The 20,991-nt window shown below is 34.9% G+C and overlaps 1 protein-coding gene across 1 annotated transcript; it reads left to right on the top strand.

The window, feature by feature from the left end:
• The first annotated feature begins 13,529 nt into the window (after positions 1 to 13,529).
• Positions 13,530 to 20,408, top strand: metrn (meteorin, glial cell differentiation regulator). Its single transcript, XM_042752058.1, has 4 exons — positions 13,530 to 13,863; positions 14,556 to 14,983; positions 17,511 to 17,570; positions 18,468 to 20,408. Exons 1-4 carry the CDS (start codon positions 13,760 to 13,762, stop codon positions 18,779 to 18,781), a joined length of 906 nt encoding a protein of 301 aa, XP_042607992.1. The 5' UTR covers positions 13,530 to 13,759; the 3' UTR covers positions 18,782 to 20,408.
• Positions 20,409 to 20,991: the final 583 nt, after the last annotated feature.

Below are 20,991 nucleotides of genomic sequence, written 5' to 3'. Positions count from 1 at the left end.
TGGGCTATCTGGGAAAAATACAAATAAAAGCTAATTTTCAATATAATATATAAACATTATATAAAAATACTAAAATAACCCTGCCAAAAAAAGTCATGAACATGAATGTAAATGTTAAAATGCTAAGCACATTTGCTATTTATTGTGTGAATTATCCTTTGATATATATTTTATTATTTTTATACTGAACTAATAATATTTAATATTTCTATTCTCTAAATCAAACTCATTTTCCACATTTTAAGCCATTTTAAAACATTTTTTAATGCTATTTTCCATTTAAGCATTATTGGCTGCACTGAAAGCAGCTGATTTTAGATATTATTGTACTTGTGGACACATTCTAGATTTTAATTAAGGCCATTTTTAGATCTTTTAATTAGCGAGGACTACATTTGGAAATGAAAAGCAACCTGAAAGCAAAACAAATGCACACACTCATGTAAATGAATAAATCAAAAAAAAAACTCAATATCTTAAAAAAAAACAAAACTTCTTACCCAAAAAGAAAACTTTTGCCATTAAAATGACTTTTTCCAGTTGAGCATATCCCCAAAGTGCTCAGATTTGGGCCTCAAAGCATTGCTAAGCAAAAGCACGCACAATAACCTCCCCAACCCTGACACATTCATGCTTCTGAACTTTTGCACACAGACTGTTTCCTTGAAAACTGGAGGAAGGAAAGAGAGAAGTTGGCACAGTTTCAGGTAATCCTGCTAATCTGAACAAGAGCTGCCACTTCACTGAGCAGGACACACAAAAGTCCCACAGTTACACTGTGTTTGCACTTTGGCAGCCTGACAGAATGTGACGGATGCTTCATTCACTGACACTCTTTCATAAGTATCAAAGTGTTAATTGACTGTAGAGCGACGACCTGTTAGCGTGCATCAGTCATGTGCGTTTAGGCAAGAGTTTATCCTTCCTGTACTAGCGAGGGGTCACTCCTGCCCTCAGCTGCGGGGTCAAAGGTCACACACACCCTCTAATTAATGTTTCCTGTTTAAGGGGGTGTATAAAAACTCCCTGCCCTGGAGAGACGCTTTCAGTCACACCGCTCGAGCATTCACACTGCTTTATTAGTGAAGCTTGCTAAGACAAGCAGCCCTTTTATTAGTGATCATATTTAGGGTTAGTGATTTGGACAAACCCTAGACCCTGATGATTAAGTTTTGTGTGAAAATGCCTTTGTCTGATCATTATTTCTGGTCAAAAATTATGAAGTAACATACATAATGACAGAAGATGGTTTTTTGTTTGTTTTTTGAGTGAAAATAATATTTGATAATATTTATATAATATTGACTAATATTTTTTACAACAGAAAAAAAAAATATATATATAGAAAAAACCTAAAACAAATTTATGCATAAAAATAATGCAATGGGATTAAAAAAACAAATTGCAACTTTTTATCCCACAATTCTCAGACATTCTCAGAATTCTAAGAATAGCAAGATAAACTCAAAATTATGAGATAAAGTATAAACAATCCTCAAAATTCTTTACTTTTTTTCTATAATTCAGAAAAAAAGAAAAAAAGAAATATGAGAAAAAAGCTTTAATTCCAAAATAAAACAAACACATTCTTGAAACCACATCATTACAACTTTATTAGAATTAAAACACACTGTGCACATATAATTACACACTATATACAACTTTTGCCAACAAAGAACATGCGTGCATCACATAATTACAACTTTAATAAGAATTAAAAACACCACTGTGCATCATAGAAATACCCACCGCTTTGAACTCAAACATGTGTGGATAGCATTCACTAGTAATGCGTGAGCAAGGGCGATTCTCTCGTAAAACATGAGGCCCCGCACCTCCACCACCCATCCACACACACTTGACACACCAACAACACAGAGAGAGGGCTGAAATTAAATGATACGCTCTTAAACTCAAAGGTTCCAATTAGAACCAAAGTCATAAGTATAATCAGTGTCACACATAATATTTTTTCTTTACAATTCTGCAAAAAAAAGGAATATATATATACAACAAAACTGATACGAAAAGAAAAAAAGGCTTGTGTTGACAAATTTGTGAAAGTAAAAGGTACTCTTATTCTTAATGTGGGTTGGCCTTTTATGGGATACATAAAAACAAAACTGCAAGGAAGAAATATAATGCCAACTTGTTCAGTATTATCATTTTTTTTGTATCAAATCTCAGGGACTTCAAATTAAACTGCCTTATGTGCGTCAAGACGATTGGATTCTTAAAAATTTCTGCTGTCAACAGTCACATCAATTATGAGGAAAAAAGTTACAATTTATCCCTAGAATTATTAAAGATCCACAACCTGAGGAGTGCACATCTTTAATTTGACAAAACAGCTTCAACTTTTAAACACAACCCCCGCGAAAAACAGGAACTGAAGATCAGAATTTTCATTCACATTTGAAGCTGGCAGGCAGACAAAAAAGTATGGAAACACAGATGGGTGAGGAGAGCCCATATCACTATAGGGAGAACAGAATCTCTTTATATGGTTTATAATGTGTTTAATAATATAAGCTTTAGGACACCTCTAATTAAGACAAGATTTTTTTGCCAACTCAAAATGTTTTTTGTAAATAGGGAGCGTACATTACTATTTTAAAAACATGAGCCCACGTCCAACAAAACACTTAGACACACCACAGCGCCACACACACAACACGGATATAGAGCCTAAAAGCGCTTTCACTCATTCATTGTTAAGACTCTCGCGCGAGATGTGCAATTCACACAACACTGAATAGACGTTGATTATCATGCATCATTCAAATTAATATGATACTCTGAAACTCTAAGCATCGAGTTCGCCAATTTAGAACAAAAGCTACAGCTGTCCCTCATAGAAAGCCTTGATGTGACACCCATGAACAAGGGTCACATACGTATGATAGTGGGATTAAGATACCACTGATCTGAGAACCTAGAGGAAACATGATGATAATCAGAGGATGATAGTAAAGAACTTACTATGACAAAGCGAACCATGGCGAAGCCCACCTCCCCATAAGTACCCTTAACAACACCTAATTACACCAAGGGTTGATGCATATTGCAGAACGACTTGCGAACACCAGTAGCAACATACACAACTAAGGCTCCAATAGAGGAGAAACTTCAATTCTAAAACTGAACTTAGAAACCATATAAGAAGAACATGCACAGCAAATTTCTACACCTCTAAAAATTCACTAAGTGTTTAAGTTTAAAATTAATAAATAAGACAAAGATGATCTAGACAAGTATGTTTTAGATTCAATTATGCATTGCGCAATTGTATCCTATTTCGACTATTGATCTATTTTATACAACTACGAGTCATATAAAGTGAGAAGTGAGAAATCACTTCCAAACATACCATTAATGTTATACTCTGAAGATATAGGATTAAATGCAAGTGTTGTTAAGTATTTCTGCATGACCATTCCTTTTTGGGTACATATCGATTTCTATTCTTTGGGTAATTAATTTTGTTCAACAAATAACTTTTTATTTTCATAATAATTGTTGCAACGTTTTTTTGATCTAAGGTTCGAATACCCTGCCCGTAGTCACAATTTCAGTTTACATTCTCACAATTATTTCTAATTTGATGCATCTGCGCTCGGATAATTAAGAAGAACACTTCCAATAATTAGGAAAAACTCAATTTCTAAAACTGAACTTTGAGAACCAATAAGAAGAACATTCACAGCAAATTTCTTAGAAAGAACACTTTTCTTAGAAAAGTGATGTTTTAAAGTTAAAATTAATAAATAAAGATAAAAAAAGTAGTTGACAATATGCATGCCTTTTTTTATCCTATTTCATATTTCCATTTATACAAACTATTTATAGGAATGAAAACACAAATAATATACTTAAATATAAGATTAAATGCAAGTGTTGTTATGTATATTTTGCATGACATTTTTTTGAATCGTTCTTTGGTGTAACAAATTAATTTTGTATAGTACAAATATACCATTTAGTCTCTAATTTAACATGACATCTGCATGTATTATAATTAAAAACGATGCATTTTTAAATGCTTTAAAACTGTTATGCAAAATACAGCTTTAGTAGTTGGTCAAAAAAGCAAATTATATGCGCCTGAGATGACCGAGTCTGACTATAGTTTCATCATAAATTACACATTTCTATTATATTTTTCCTTTGAAACAACTTCCAGACCTGCATAGGACTTCATTTAAACTAAAAATTCCTGATTTATTTATGTATTTGTTTGTAGTAAACGGTTCACACAGCACAACAAGTCAAGTCAATTGAGTTTCCACTCTTGTACATTGTAAATGTGACAAAGAGACTCTCTTTCAGTTTGCAATCTTTTCAGTGGTGTTTTCAGGACGAGTGCAGGAGGCATCTCTCCCTGCTGTGTCTGCAGCGGTGAGCTCCTGCGGGGCTGGGCTAAACACACAAACACACACACACACAAACCGCCGTCTAAAGTGTGTGTTTAGCCCCTGAGGGAAGCAGCCGGCCCGATGAATGAGAATAGAAATTTTGGAGGGAACTTCTTGTCGAGTCAGAGACACAAAACACACCCTCAAACACACACACACACACACACTGTTGTGTCTGGTCAGACAGGGGTTTGACCCTGAGGGCACAGTGTGTGTGTGTCACAGATGTGCTATCGGTTTCCCTCCAAAATGTACTGATTTACAATGTATCAATGACAATAGAGTCAGTCACTCGCACAAGAGGCCGAATGAAGGAATAACAGGCAGAAAACGAGGGCGCAAGAGAGTCGAACATCTGAAATTCTCTGTTGTTCCACCAGAACAAACCTCGCTGTCAAACTTTATCACCGAAGGGTTTCCAGCTGTCAGGACATTCATCAGGATCATTTAAACAGTTGTAATGTGGTGGACTGCACTTCTCATTCACATTTTCAATTAATGATTAAGAATAAAACATACTGGTAAAATTTCTGTCTTCAGTGTCACATGATCCTTCAGAAATCATTCTAATATGCTGATTTGCTGCTCAAGAATCATGTTATCATGACTTTTATTTCTCAAAATCAACTTGCTGTTGTAAATGTCTCTTAAAATGAAGCTCTTTGTGTTGATGAGGATATTCAGTGTTTTACAGTCGCATGTCCGTCTCCCACTGCTACATTATACGAGTCTCAGTGTGTAACTCTACACTAATGATGAAGATCCTTTGAAGAGCTTAAAGTCTGTCCAGTAATTGGTGTTCAATGAACAAACCCATCAAGTCCTTTTGAAACATTTGTTCTCTAAAAACAGGTTTTCTTGTAGTGAAAAAGATGGGAAAGTAACGTTAAAATGAGAGAAAAAATTCTATATAGCCTAATAAATACATTTATTATATATATATATATAGATATATATATATATATATATATATATATATATATATATATATATATATATATTAAAATCAAGTATCAGAATAGACATACAAACATGCAAAACAAAGAACACAAACACAATAAAAACAATAATAAAAAAAATTACATTTAAAAAAAAAAACTTTCATTTATGCTTCTCAGATGCAAAATAAAACAAAAAAGAAGATTACGGTTCTCATATGCCTACTCTAAAGTTATTAAAAATCTCTATAATGTCTTAAAATGTGCTCAGATTTGCCAAGGTATCTAGAATCAATCTCAGATAAAATGTTCCTAATCTCAATTGATCTGAACTGCTATACATATTCATTTTATAGCTCTATACTTTTACTGTATGACAACTACTGATTCGTTTGAGTCTAGATTTATACAGAGTAAAGAACTGTACAGAAACAACCTTCTGAGTCTCCAAAACTATCTAAAAAAAAATCATTTTAGGTTGATTTAGTGAAAACCTAAATATGAGGGGAAATGAAAATAAATGCAGTGTTAAGCTTGGGATGTAGTTGATTGTGTTTTTGACTGTTTATATACATCTTCTGAGCACAAAACACAAGGCAAGCAGAGCAGAGAGTGTGTAGGTGTGCTGATGCATGTGTGTGAGGCTCTTTCACATCTTCAAAAAATGCGGCACAGCCTGTTTTCTGATTGGCTGATAATTAGATAAATGAAACACTCGGACAAGTGATCTTTGTGTGAGTCGGCCAGTGTGTGTGTGTGTGTGTGTTTGACTAATGATCTCTGACAACACAGACTCAGGGGTCAGTCGGGGTCAAGGCAGGAGGTCAAAGGGCAGCTTTTCAGAGCCACTCAATTGCACTATCATTAAATCGTGACATGCTACCATTTACCTACCTGTAAGCAAGTGTGATTTTGGTGCAATTGTTTTTGCTAATCAGTATGGTTTGTCTTCCTGCAAATCTTAGTGCATCCTCTAGTTTTTTTTTTTTTTTTCGTTCAATCTCAGCTCATGCATTTTGGCCGATCAGCTCTTTTGTGCTTTTATTGATCAACTCACACACACTCAAATCCCCAGGGAATCCCAGTCAATCTATTCCTGAATTCCTCAGGAACTCAGAAATGGCGGTAAAATGATCTTTTGGTTGCTTACTGACTTAGACTGACTCTTTCAGTGTCTCGTCTTTGTATGCGATTCACATTACCATCACAAACGTCAGAACCTTGCTGACCTCCATCACCAACACACGGACAAAATAAGGCAGTCGATTAGAAAACACATACATATGCAGACACACACACACACACACACACACACACACACCAGTGAGGCTTCAGATCTGAGTTTTTGTTGGTAAATTTGGTAGAAAACTATTTGGCTGAACTGAGAAGAGATGCCAAGAGCCGCAGTTATGAGGCTCAGAATCAGGCACAACTAAAGCAAATAAATGCTTAGTTTATGTATTTCGCCTTTAATTACAAAATCATATCTGATGAACTAAAAAAAAACAGTTTTGAATAAATAATGGAGTACCTTTTACAAGAAAATACTATTTCAGTCTTTCTACTTCAAAATGTCATGTTAACTCAGTATGTTATTTGCAGATTCTTTTAATTATTTATGAAATTCACTAGCAATTTTGGAATAAAAACTGTTTAAAAGTTAATTCTACATAAATTCTGTGTGATCCTCTAGTCTCTTTCAATGTGCATCTGTGGGGGGTTTTCACACTTGTTTTATGGTTCAGCAGATGAAAATGTTGCATTTATCTCTTAGTAAATAATAGCACGTCTTTCCTCAAAAACACACATGATTTGAGGAATCATTCACAAACACTGCAAGACGACACACACTCAACTTTAGAATACTAGAGCTTTGATAAATACTAATGCTTTTCTTAGTGAAAACCACTAATTAGAGTGTCCTATTCAATAAAGACATGATTACTGCTTTCACAGAGGTCCTTTACAGCTTATTCAACACCTTATGGTCTATTCCTGCTTTGCATGTGTGAAAAGACCACCAACTTACTAGGAAGTGCTTGCAATGACAGGTCTTAATAATAGCTGATAAAACTCTCACATGCATGATGCATTATTAATGGACACATATTTTAATGCATCATATTACACCATAGAACCATTAAAAAAGACAATTTTGTTACCAGAAATAAAATTAACTGTAAATGAAAAATAAAAAAATAATATATATATATATATATATATATATATAGATATATATATATATATATATATATATATATAATAAAATGACAAAAACACAACAAAATTATTAAAATATGAACAAATATTACAATTTAAAAAAAAGAAAATGTAAAATTAAAAAATAAAAAAAATAAAAATCTAATTCAAAATATTAATAAAATCTATAATAGTATGTTTTTCTCTTTATTATGGTATATTTTAATCATTTCAAAACTGCATTAGCAGGGGAAAGTTGCACTCCCATAGCTCAGGAGACTCAAGGATGTCCTTGATTAGACTGAAGTATCTTAGTCTCAGATGTTCCACCAAAAATCATTAGGACACATAAAAACAGACACAACCAAGTTAGTATTCAAGCATACACTAAGAGTATAGAGATGTTGAGATCTCTGACTTTTAGCTATCTTGGAAAATCTAAGCATATCATTAACACCTCTTAAAAAACAAAAAATAAGAATCATTATTTCTCTCACCAAGAACAAACAAGAAACACACTTAAAAAAAAAGTCTATCAAAAACAACTGACATATATAAAAAAAAGCTCTCATTTGTGCTATCATGCTGATGCGGCCTGTTTAAAGAATCCTGACTGACTCTGGTCTGAAAGGACTGAAGATATTTCAGACGGCGATGTTGATGGCAGGGGGAGGAGAGGAGGCTCTCAGAGGTCAAACTGCACTGGCATGCGCTCATTGTCCGTGAATACGGCTGTGTGAGCGCGTATGTGAGAAGGTGTGAGCTAATCATGCTTAATGTGAACCGACACACAATGAGAGAGAGAGAGAGAGGAGTCGAGACGCAGAGAGATATCCGTCTGAGTCAATGAAGAAGAAAATGAGTGAATGTAGTAGGGGGAGGGAGAGAGAATGGGAGGATGGGTGAACCACTTAAACTGATGAGATGCAGAAATACGGCTTTAGAGAAAGAGAGAGAGGGGGGAGATGGAGGGAGAGAATGATGAGACACGCAATTAAACCCAAGGAGTTTTTCAGATCGTTTGTCATGCTGTATGAAAAAGAAATACTGTAAGATAATAAAAAGGATGCATTAAATTGAACAAAAGTGACAATAAAGACATTTACAGTGTTACAGAAGATTTCTATTTCTACAGAAGTTTCCACAAAAATATTTAGCAGTACAACTGTTTTCTTTATTGATAACAATAAGAGATGTGTCTTGAGCAGCAAATCTGCATATTAGAATGATTTCTGAAGGATCATGTGACACTGAAGACTGGCGTAATGATGCTGAAAATTCAGCTTTGATCAGAGGAATAAATTACAGTTTACAATATATTCCACTAGAAAACAGTTCTTTTAAATTGTAATAATATTTCACTGTTTTTAATGCATTTATGTGCAAATAAATGCAGCCTTGGTGAGCAGAGGACTTTTCATAAACATAAAAAAGTCCTACTGACCCAAAACTTTTGAATGCCAATGTCCTTCGACTACACATTATAAAACACTTTTTTTTTTCAATTAAAATAATGTATTAAATTGTTATTTAGCTATTATGGACACTCCATGTTATTTAAATTTCTGGTATTATATTAAAAATATATATCTATTATAACTCTTTTGGGGATTTTAGTCCAAAAATTCATAAATCTTTGAAAGAAAGGAAAAAAGAAAGAAAGAAAGAAGGAAAGTAAAAGTAATTTTCTTTCTTTTAAATTCTGTACTGGATTTGTAGACTGTAAAGACTGTAAAACTAAAATCGGTGGATGTACTACAGCTGCTTGTGAAATCATTTCTTCATGTTTGACAGTGTTGCGCTAAAGCGAGGTTAAATATTCCTACAACATTTAACAGTAAAGAAACACAAGCCCACAGCTGTAGAGCATCTGTGAAAGTACACTATTACAAGTGTGTTAGAACGAGAGTGTGTGTGTTTAGTGTCGGTTGTGTGTACGGAGGATTCGCTTTCGTAACTCTCCCGAGCTCTCGTTTCCTCACCCAAAACATCACAGGAGTTCTTAAACAAACTTATCTAAATGTGCTTCTGCATCACTTTTGCTATTGCTCAGAGGGTTAGGGATTCAAAGTATTGAACTTCAAATACAAATGCATAAATGTAAATGCAAGCAATGAGACTTAAACTTGGCAGATGATAAAATGGTGTGGGTGGCCTAGCAACCACACAGATTACCCTAGCAACCACAAAAATCTCACTTTAGAATATCCAATAGCACCATTTTTGGACAGGCAAGTGTCAGATATTTTCTTCAAAATTTTTAGAAGAAATGTTTTAATAGTTTTCTCATTTTAAATTGTGGCATAGCATTAATGTGTGGATTAAAGTACACTTTTTTTTTTAATAATGTTGAATTTTGATTTTAACTAATCAAACGCTTGGGGTCAGTATTATCATTATTTATTTAAATATAAATTAATGCTTTTATTCAGCAAGAATTCATTAAATTGATAGTAAAGTGACAGTAAAGACATTCATAAAAGATTTCTATTTCAAATAAATCCTGTTCTTTTGAACTTTCTAATCATCAAAAAATCCTGAAAAAAATATATATACTAAGCAACACGACAATGATAAAAATCAGAAATGTTTCTTGAGCAAATCAGCATATATGAATGATTTCTGAAGATCATGTGACACTGAAGACTGGAGTAATGATGCTGAAAATTCAGATTTGATCACAGAAAAAAATTAAATTAAAAAAAAAAATATTCCAATAGAAAACAGTTATTGTAAACTGTAATAATATTTCATTGTTTTTGCAGTATTTTTGATCAAATAAATGCAGCCTTGATACCTCTTCTTTCAAAAACATTAAAAAAATCTTATTGATCCTTAACCCATAATACATATACTATTGTATCCACTCTGCTGCACAGTAATACAATTAACCATAAGCCAAAACGCATCACATAATGTTATACCTAGTGTTACACCCTCATGGTTTTCAACAAATGGATCAAAAATGTAAATATATATATATATATATATATATATACACACACACACAGAGACGAACTTAAGTTGAATCCTTTGTAACTTTACACACAATAGAGGTGAAGCTATAAACACAATCTTTCTGCCCTTTCTACTGTGTGACCCTTCTTCTAATCTCACTGTCCCTCCGTATATCCTTTAATCTTTCCATTATAACAGCGTAAGCAGTGCCTTCATTGAGGAAACACACACAATGCTGTATTTGCCAGCAAACCCCTATGAGAGAGCTGTGAAAAATGACACTGTTGTTCTCATTGCTCTTTCTCATGTGAGTGTGTGTGAGTGTGAGTGTGTGTGTGTGTGTGTGTGTGTGTGTGTGTGTGTGTGTGTGTGTGTGTGTGTGTGTGTGTGTGTGTGTGTGTGTGTGTGAGTGTGTGTGTGTGTGTGTGAGTGTGAGTGAGTGAGTGTGAGTGAGTGTGTGTGAGTGTGTGTGTGTGTGTGTGTGTGTGTGTGTGTGTGTGTGTGTGTGTTGGTGTGTGTCGAGAGGAAAGACAGCAAACACAGCTGGATAAAGATCTAAAGAGACCATCACTATCCCACCCCCAAACACACACAGAAACCAATAATCAGACTTGAGGAACATGCTTGAATGAGGGGGAAACACTGACCAATCACTTCATGGATCGCAGGAGAACCGCTGAAGCCAAACAGTCATTCAGAGCTGAAATAAAGTTGAAGCAGAGCTAAACTGTTGATTGCCTAGACTGATTAAATGAATGGTTATAGAAATATATATCACTGTCCTACATCATATTTGCTGAATGAAATCCAATACTTGCTTATGCTGATTCAAAAAATAACTTGAGCATGTCACTTTTTCACATAATATGATGCATTTCATAGCATTTTTTTTTTTAATTTTTTTTTGCTTTCCACAACCATTTTTAAGGTAGCGAAATCTTGTATTATCCTTTAATCAGCAGAAAAACTGCAACAGAGGCAGAATTTCTCTCTTATGGAAGCCTGTTAATTAAAAAAAAAATCTCATAATTCTGACTTTTCCTTGCAATTAAGAATTTATACTTAAAAATTCAGAATATTTTTTCTTGCAATTCCATTTTCTTTTTTGATACTTTTTATTGTACAATTCAGACTTTTTTCCTTTCTCAGGTGATTATTTATTTATTTATTTATTTTACAAATATGAATGATTCTGAATACATTATTATTGTGTCTAATCCTAATTTCCACTCAAATGTAAATGTTCATTTTGAATACCTCTTACTGTCATTAAAACATTTGACATCTGGCTGCTTTTGTTATTTTGATGAGTGCATTAAAGCTTATATAATTAAAAAAATCTTTATTCTTATTTTGTGAAAAACATACATGATAGAAAGTTTTTATTTATCTATTTTAACTCCGCATCATCAAATTAGGGAATCTGAAGTATTCTTTGCAAATCAACTGACATTTTTATTTTAAGACGCTGTGCTGTGTAATACATCAACATCAATCAAAATAGGATCTTCAGCTGTACTTCACTACATTACACTGACAATCCAAACTTAGCGTCATCATATTTCTTCATTTACAACTGTTTTCTGGTTTTGGTGTGCAAATATTGGAAAAAGACTCAGAAAGTCAATTCTCTTGCTATGCAACACTGCAACACTAAACATGCACAATCACATGCACACGCACATACATGCACGTTCACGTTTGCTTTCATGTGTCTATTCTTTGAAGTGGCCACCAGAGAACAAAAGGCTCACTTTATACACAGCAGATCAGCAGGGAACACAATACACACACACCTCAGCAGGGCTACTGGACATCAGGCTTTGAATATGTCAAAGGTCCTGTCATAACCACATCAAAGGCACACGTTCAAGTACGCACACATGCACACTATCCGTAAAGATAGATTGCAGTGGTGATACAAAAGAATATCTGATTTGCTTATAATGCAGTGAGAAGAAAGAGTCCCTCAGCATGGGCTGAACAGAGGGCAGGACATCCTGCAGAGAGCTCCGTTTACCCCCAACCACCAAACCCATCCCCCTGGTCTCTGCATCTCTCCATAAGTTTAAAAGCCTAGCATTGGAGTGGATTTATCATGCATTAATTATGATTTTATCCTATTTCTTCTCAACTTGATTTGAACTTCAGCTTTGACCACTTCTTGCAGCCTACTATTCAGTTTTCAAGCAATGTGTCCCTTATTTTTAAACAAATATTCTATCACAAACATGAATTAATCATTAGCCATCTTAACTGGATTACAATGCATAATTAAGATTGATTGGATTAAAATGTAACTTTTGACTACATGGTCATTTAAAATCCTTTAACCATGTTAATCAAGCTAACTGAAACATGTTTAAAAAAAAAACTACTTTCTCGGATTTCTCTCTGAAAACTGGAGCGCCACAAATTAATTGATTCAACAACGAATTCGAACGTTCTTTTGAACCGACTCTATGAAATGATTCTTTTAGAACCGGTTGGCATTCCTTTGTTAATCAGTGGCTTATTTTTATTTTTTATTTTTTTATTTTTAGCAGTAAACAACACTGTGAGTTTGGAAAAATGATGTTAGTAGTAACCATTAACTTTCTGGATTAAGAATATTAATCATATTTGGAAAATAATAGAGTTAATTTGTGTTGTTTATTATTTTGAAACAATAAACAACACAAATTCAACGCAATTTGTATAACCTAATTAGAAAACACAGAAATAAACAGCGATTTTGGCTACAAAAATGTAACGCTAAATGCCAGAATAAAGTGAATCATTTAATCGGTTCACTCAACGAGCCGCGTGAACTATTTGATTCGCTAAAAATGATTCGGAGGCTATTGCCAACAACGTGTTATGTTTCAAAATCCTTCACACACATTCAGGCTGATTAAACATTCTTCTGTCGTTTTCCTTTACCGAGTGTGAATAAAGGAGATGCCATTCATTGGACTTTAACTGTGGTGAAGCCACGCCTCCTGTTGTGGGCGGGGTTTAAAGTTTAGTCCAGTTCTGAAACTGTTGCGCTGGAACTCCAGTCAGTCAGCAGCTCTCTGCTCTCGCGGCACGGACTGATCTACAGAAAGAGAGGGAAAGTTTAGTTTAGACAGAACAGTCTTTTAGATCAGACAACAGTATGGAATCAGTAGGGTTTCGTTCGGTTTAATTATAGATTTGGAAAAGGAGCGAAGAGAAGGACTTTACGCACGCACCTCTCTGGAGAGCCGCAGTGTCTCTCTTAGCGCGATGATGCAGGTTTCGGACTTCAGGAATTTTGCGCTTTGGATTTCATTCCTGACCAGTTTCACGATGGCCAGTTACTCAGAAGACCAGTGCAGCTGGAGGGGAAGGTAAAGACTACCAACATGCAGAGTTACAGGCTTTATATCTGTTGATTTTGTTGATAAATATATTGCGCATTATGTTAACGTTTTGTCCTGGAATGCATTGATTTTTCTGCTATCTTGCATGATTTCTGTGCAATTAGAAGTGTGCAAAATGTATGCAATTAATTACAGTAAACATAGGTAAAATATTTTGTATAAATATTATGTGCAGTAATCATCTCTCATATGTGTGCATGAATTGCATATCTATTTATCGCGAATATTTATAGTCATAGTGTAAACAGTTTACGCAAATGCGCGCAGAAGCCAAACCTGTTGCGCAAAAAAAAAAAAAAAAAAAAAAAAGTTTAATGAAGCACTTCATTTGTAAAGTATAAAGAAAATATAATTATATAATGTAATAAAAAGGTGTGATATTAGGGTTGCAATACTAATGGATGCTGAAGGATGTTTCCACTAGTACAGAAAGTTTAAATGGCTGCATTTAAAGGAACCAGTAACCAGTAGGGGGCGTTACACTTTTCCTAGAAACTTTATGCACGGATCAAATGACTCAAGGCTCAAGTTTTGAGAAAGCAGACCAAGAGAGCCAAGTTTTTCTGCTTGCAGCAGATTTAATGTGGATAAGCTGACTCATAGAGGTTTGGCCTGCTCAGATTTCTCTGGTTAAGCTCTGCTCGTTTCCATCTGTGCAGTGGTCTCTCTCAGGCGGTGAAGAACGTGGAGCAGGTTTGGTTGAGGTGCGGGGAGGGCTCGGTGGAGTGGTTGTACCCTGCAGGAGCACTGCGTCTCACTCTTTCGCCCCGACTGCCGTGGAGCGCCTTGGGTCCCGGCGAGTCCAGCAGGAGCCCGGTGTCGGCCTGCATCAAGCCGGATCAGCACTGGGGCGGGGCTCAGCTCTACGTGGAGCGGGATGGAGTCCTGGAGCTTCTGGTGGGAGACGAGACCTCAGGCCCGGCCCGTGTGCGCTGCTTCAGTGCCATGCCTGGAGAACGACCGGCTCTCTTCCTGCAAGCGACGCCTCACCAGGACATAAGCAGACGCATCGCTGCATTTCGCTACGAGCTGAGAGGCGATTGGACGGCGCAGCCATCAGTCAACACAGATCCAATCGGCAGCGAAGGTGAATATTCTGGAAGAAACAGCAGTGATTTATGTAATATATACATAGTATACAATGGTTGCAAGCAAATTAAAAGCATGCAACGACAACAAAACATTGATTTTAGTAAAATTTACTTTCAATATGTAACAGAAAATGTTTTCTGAATATAATATTGGCCCAGAAATAATCTAAAATTGCCAAAACAAACAAACAAACAAACAAACAAACAAAAATTACTACTACCAACTCCTCTGGACTTTTAGGAACATCTATATGGGTTTGTGTAGAATGAACCTGTAAATGAGACTTGAATGTTTCTCTAAATCTATGAGAGTTGATGGTTTTGCAAATGCTACAAAACTATGCAAAAACACTTATTTTACTAAAAATTAGTTTAAAATATTCAACACAAATTGGAAACTAATTTAATATCTGCCCAAATATAATCTAAAAGCTCCGAAAAATCAACTCTTCTGTACTTTAAGGACAATCTAAACATTAGTTTCTGAGAATTAACCTGCAGGCGGATCCTGAATGTTGAAGGTTCTGCGCAAAAAACAGCAATGCAAAGCTATGAAACTGTGCAAAAAACATTTATTTTATAAAAAAACCTGGTTGAAATATTGAACAGAGCATTTGTGCATTTTAGAATTTAAAAAACTTACAATTTGATATTATCCCAAAAATAATCCCAAATTTCCAAAAATGATTACTACCAACTCTAATACTTTTAGGCTCATCTACATGGGTTTCGTTTCTGAGAATTAACCCGCAGATGATGTTTCTGCAAACCTGTGATGGTTCTGCAGAAAAGTTCAGTGCAACGTTATGAAAGTATGCAAAGTAGGAGCTGAAGTTGAGTGACCTCTGGCTGGAAGGGGGTGCAGAACGAGGAGCACCAGACAGACAAAACCAGTCCTGAACAGAGCATTCATTCAAACTTTACAGAGACTTGAACTTTAGAGTAATGCATTTCAGAGCAGAACCACCATCTGAAGACTGAAGAGCACAAACCAGCACTTTTCATTTCAATCTGTAATTGCAGCACTGCAGTTATTTAAATGTAACAGGTTTCAGTAATAGTTTGAGGTCGTCTCAGCTGGGAAGCTCCAGTTGTGGGAAGCCGAGGGGGGAGGGAGAGAAAGACAAAAGCTTCGTATGGGACGGGGGTTTGTCTCCATAGTGAGCCGTTTCCGAGACCTGCATGAGAGCGCAGTCGCTGTGGTAACGGGGGGTTGGGGGGCAACCACGCAACTGAAAAGCGGATCTTTTGTTGGGAGTTTTGGGAGCAGAGAGGAGACAAGGAACGAGGTTTAAAAGTTTTAAAGGGCCAACAACTTTCTCTCACACCCACACAGACACCTGTAGCTGTTTGAGAGCGCACACGTGTAGATGCCCGCCAACATGCATTCGATTAACTCTCAGTAATGATGACTTTAAATAGTGCTCAACTTTACGTAATGCTCAACCAATATGGCCGACGTTTAGAGCGCAGGATGGCCAATATAATGCATGTTTTTTTTTCTTTGTACTTAAAAAATGTGTAAATATGAGAAATATGTGAAGAACGTGCTGTTGAATTCTGTAATTTTGAAAGTTCAATTAAAAAAAAAATTGAACGAAAATTGAAAAAATTATATATATATATATAAAATGCATAACTAAACTAAACATGTGAAAACAACTAAAGTTAAAACCATAAAACATTTGGTTACTTGAAATGAAGTAAATATTAACTAAAATAAAATTAAATATTTAAAAATTTTGATTTATTTTATTTCAGCTAGTTGCCAAGGCAACATTTCTCATTTATATCTTGTTTAACTTCATTTACTAAAATAACTAAAACTAAAACTGAAATAAAAATGTATAAAACCTTTAGACATATAAAAAAACAACAACACAAAAATGTAAAATTTTAACAAATATAAAAACTAGTACAAATAAAAAATTGAATAGTATCACAATAATCACTAATATTTTTTCAAGAATGTGCACAAAAAGATTAATTTGCTTTATTTTACAAAAAATAAAATCACAATTTTTTTAGACACTATACATCTTATTTAAAATTATATTACAATTACATTTCAATTTATACATTTAATAAAATCTTATAGATATTAATAAGCGCAGTCTATTGTTGTTCATCACAGTCTCATTTTCATTCGTTTCAAATGAATGAAGCCATCTACCCTGACTTAAAGTCTGGCATTTTGACTAGAAACGATAGTTAACATGGAAAAATGTTGTAAATGTACATAAAATCTTCAAAATGACACAAACTTGAAGAATGAGAAACGCTTTGATTTCTGTGTGGGTGGGTCTACTATCCAGATGAACGTTAGAGAGGAAGAGTGAAGTGTTAGGGTCTTGGCTGAGGGGACACTTTGATCAGGTGACGTGGCTCACACCCATCAGCAGGTCATTTATCTCCATCACACCTCCACTGAAGAGCTGTAAAGTAACAGCTGCAGTTACACCTCATCTCTTGGTGTTCCTGTTCTTCTGTGTCTCATGTTCTTCTCTTCTCTGTCTCTCACAGGAGCCTGCAGGCCGTGTAATAACACCGAGATCCTGATGGCTGTGTGCACTAGTGACTTTGGTGAGTATTTGAATTTATCTTTTGTTCTGATTTTAGGATAAAAATGCTTTTATTCCAAGCAATCAGCAGGACTTTTCCACTAAACTGTGTAAATGTCTCTAGGATAGCAAGAACCACAGACCTACAACCTTCAGCTACCAATATGCTACATTTTCTAGTGGTTTAGTTCAAGATCTGGAGGTCACGGGTTCAAACCCAAGTATTTAGTATCTTTAAGAAACGAATATGTTTTTATCAATATTTTGAATTAGATTTTTTTTTTTTTTAGATATTTAGATTTTGTAATTTTTATTTTATTTAAAATGTTGGTCATTTTGTTGCACTTTTTTTTTTTATTATTATTATTTTATTAGTTTTTTAATTATTATTATTATTTTTTAATTATTTCAGTTTTAGTTATTTTAGTGCATTGAGTTAAACTAAATGTTGCATTTATATTTAACATTTAATTGTAGTAATTTTTTGTTTTTATTATTTTTATTGGTTTATATATATATATATATAAAACAATTTTAATTGTAGTAATTTTAGTAAAAAAAATGTACAATAATCTTTAGTTTTTATTAATTATTATGAATTTTAGCTATTTTAGCACACAGCTTTATTTTCATTAAGTTAACATTTATTTGAAGTACTTTCAAGTAAATGTTTATTGTTTTAGAGTTTTCTTCACACCAGATTACGCTTTGCAGTCTTCTACTGTACACTTCTTTGGATTAAAGTACATTTCTAATTAATTTGCACCAAAACCCAATTGGCATCAATCCAGTGGGTTAATTTAATGGCTTCCTGTTGTATTTTCTGGTTTAGAAGGAAATCGTAAACCAACGGAAGCGGCAAAAGCTGAAGTCTGACACTCATTATTCATCATTCTAACAGAGCTTTCTGTGTTTGTAGTGGTTCGAGGAAACATCCGTTCAGTGGATAAGGACTCAAATCTGAAAGCGGCAGTGATCAAAGTGAGCGCGACGAGGGTTTACCGGCAGAAGTTTGCGCTGTTCCCTGAATCCGGGCGTCTGACGCGGTCAGGCGAGATCCGGACGCCTCTGCAGTGCGGTGTTCGACCCGGCGCTGGCAGCTTCCTGTTTACCGGCCGCGTGCACTTTGGAGAGGCGTGGCTCGGCTGCGCTCCACGCTATAAAGACTTCCTGAAGGTGTACGAGCAAGCCAAACAATCCCTGATGATCCCCTGCACTCTGGTCAACGACTGACGGGAAAACAGGATCACGTGCGGGCGAAACTCGTGATTCTGTCACAGAAGATGATCTGAGAACCTCCTGAGCAAATGATAGAAACACAGAAAGAAGTTAAGGAGAACAGAGACACTGGAGGAGGAAATCTCAGCAAAGATCACTGGATCAAGATGGATATCTGACGAAGGACATTTGTGTGTCCATGTCTGTCTACTTCCACCCAGATTTGGGGTCCTAAACCGGGCCTCTTTTTTAAACTCAGGAAATCTTGTCTTTGGACGCTTTGATATGAACATCATATCACTGAAATATCCAAAGTCCAAAGTTGGTAAATAAGCTGTACGCAATGCATGTAGCACAGTCGTCTTTTGCGGTATTTGATGCCACAGAAAAACATTGATTTGTCAATTTGACTTTATATGAAAAGAAAAATGTTTAAACACTCTGTTTCTGTATTGAGAGTATATATATTTTCTTTTTTCTTTTATATATAAAAAAAATTCAACTCTATTTTCTAAATTTGCACTGGTGAACGGAAGGAAAAGATGGCGATACCCGGATGCTGCAAGCACTGAGAACCAAAACGGATCTATATGTAGCGTAGTAAAAGATGTTTTATATAAATATATATTTCTATAATATGAAATCATCTATGGTTTATATGCTCATAGGCTGAGGATAGCATGCAGCTAACATCAAGTAATGAAAACAATAGTATATGAATTATTTGGTGTCTATAGATAGCATGTGCTGATTACCTCATGGTTAACTAGTTAACACGGTTAACACTAGTTTGCTTTGATGTTGCTAAGCTGATATAAACTTACCGTCACATTCAGAGCACTTTTACTCTGATGAAAAATGGTTTTATTTTTTAACGTTGCGTTCACACTGACAACGATTTGCATCCGAACGACATTCATTTTCTATTCATTTGCCATCTAAGACTTCTGCATTTAGACAAAGTTGAGCAGTTCAGCTTTATGCAAATGAGCAGCGGTGCAACGACCAATGGGAGTGCAGAGTGTAAAGTCATGTGATGCTGAATATTTAATTGCTTTAATGTGACGGTTAAACTGTTGTCAGTGTGAACGCACATGAACAGGGTATCCTCGCAAATCTGGATTTGATTTGTCGTTTAGATGTATGTACTTCGATATAATCTATAAAGAGAATTTATGGTCTGAAATATCATCTCTTGCTCTCAGACTCTCTGTAAAGCCTGTCAGCACACTCATACTGTGGACTTGTGTACCAAAGCATCGACTGCTGGTCTCAGGCAAACACTGTCCTCCATCTAATTCTGGTTATCTGCTACTGTTTCGTCTTTATTTTGTGCTTCATATCCATTTTTGTCAGCGTTGTATGTGCACTAAACAAATGAACGGATCAACCAAACGTAGAGAGCAAGCCGAGATGCGAAGCTGTCGTATTTTATGCTGCCAGTGTTTGTTATTAATGTCTTTACAAACCAATGTGTCTGCTGGGTGTAAAATATATGGATATGTGTGGATAGCAATGTATATAAGATGTTTTAGAGTTTTAAAACTGGATGATGAAATATTCTGTTAACACTGTAGAGTCTGTATGAAAGATTGGTTAAAAAATATACAATAATTGTTTATAAAGAACAAAAATCATCGAATTTGTGTTTGTCTGGTTCCTGAATTACTTATTAAGGTAAAACAAAGTGTGATATTGTAAAAAGAAAAATCCGAATTATATTATTTTCCGATATGAAATAGAATATCGTATAGAATAGTATCAGTACACTAGATTTGAGTTTGATTTTAATGTTTCTGAAAGAAATCTTTTTCTCACTAAGGCTGCATTTATTTGATCAAAAATACAATAAAAAAAATTGAAATATTATTACAATTTAAAATAACCATTTTTTATGTGAATATGTGTTTAAAATGTAATTTATTGCTGTGATCAAAGCTGGATTTTAAAAATCATTATTCCAGTCTTCAGTGTCACACGATCCTTCAGAAATCATTCAGATATGCTGATTTTATGCACAATAAACATTTCTGATTATTATCCATGAAAACAGCTGTGCTGCTTCATATGCGTGTGGAAACTGAGATATATTTTATTTTTCAGGATTCTTTAATGAATAGAAAGTTAAAAAAAAACAGCATTTATTTGAAATAGAAATCTTTAATAAATGTCATTGCTGTCACTTTTGATCAATTTAATGCATATATGATGAATTTCTAAAAAAT

Source organism: Cyprinus carpio, chromosome B24 (assembly GCF_018340385.1).
Source record: "Cyprinus carpio isolate SPL01 chromosome B24, ASM1834038v1, whole genome shotgun sequence".
NCBI lineage: Eukaryota > Metazoa > Chordata > Actinopteri > Cypriniformes > Cyprinidae > Cyprinus > Cyprinus carpio.
This window is presented reverse-complemented; position numbering and strand designations above follow the sequence as displayed.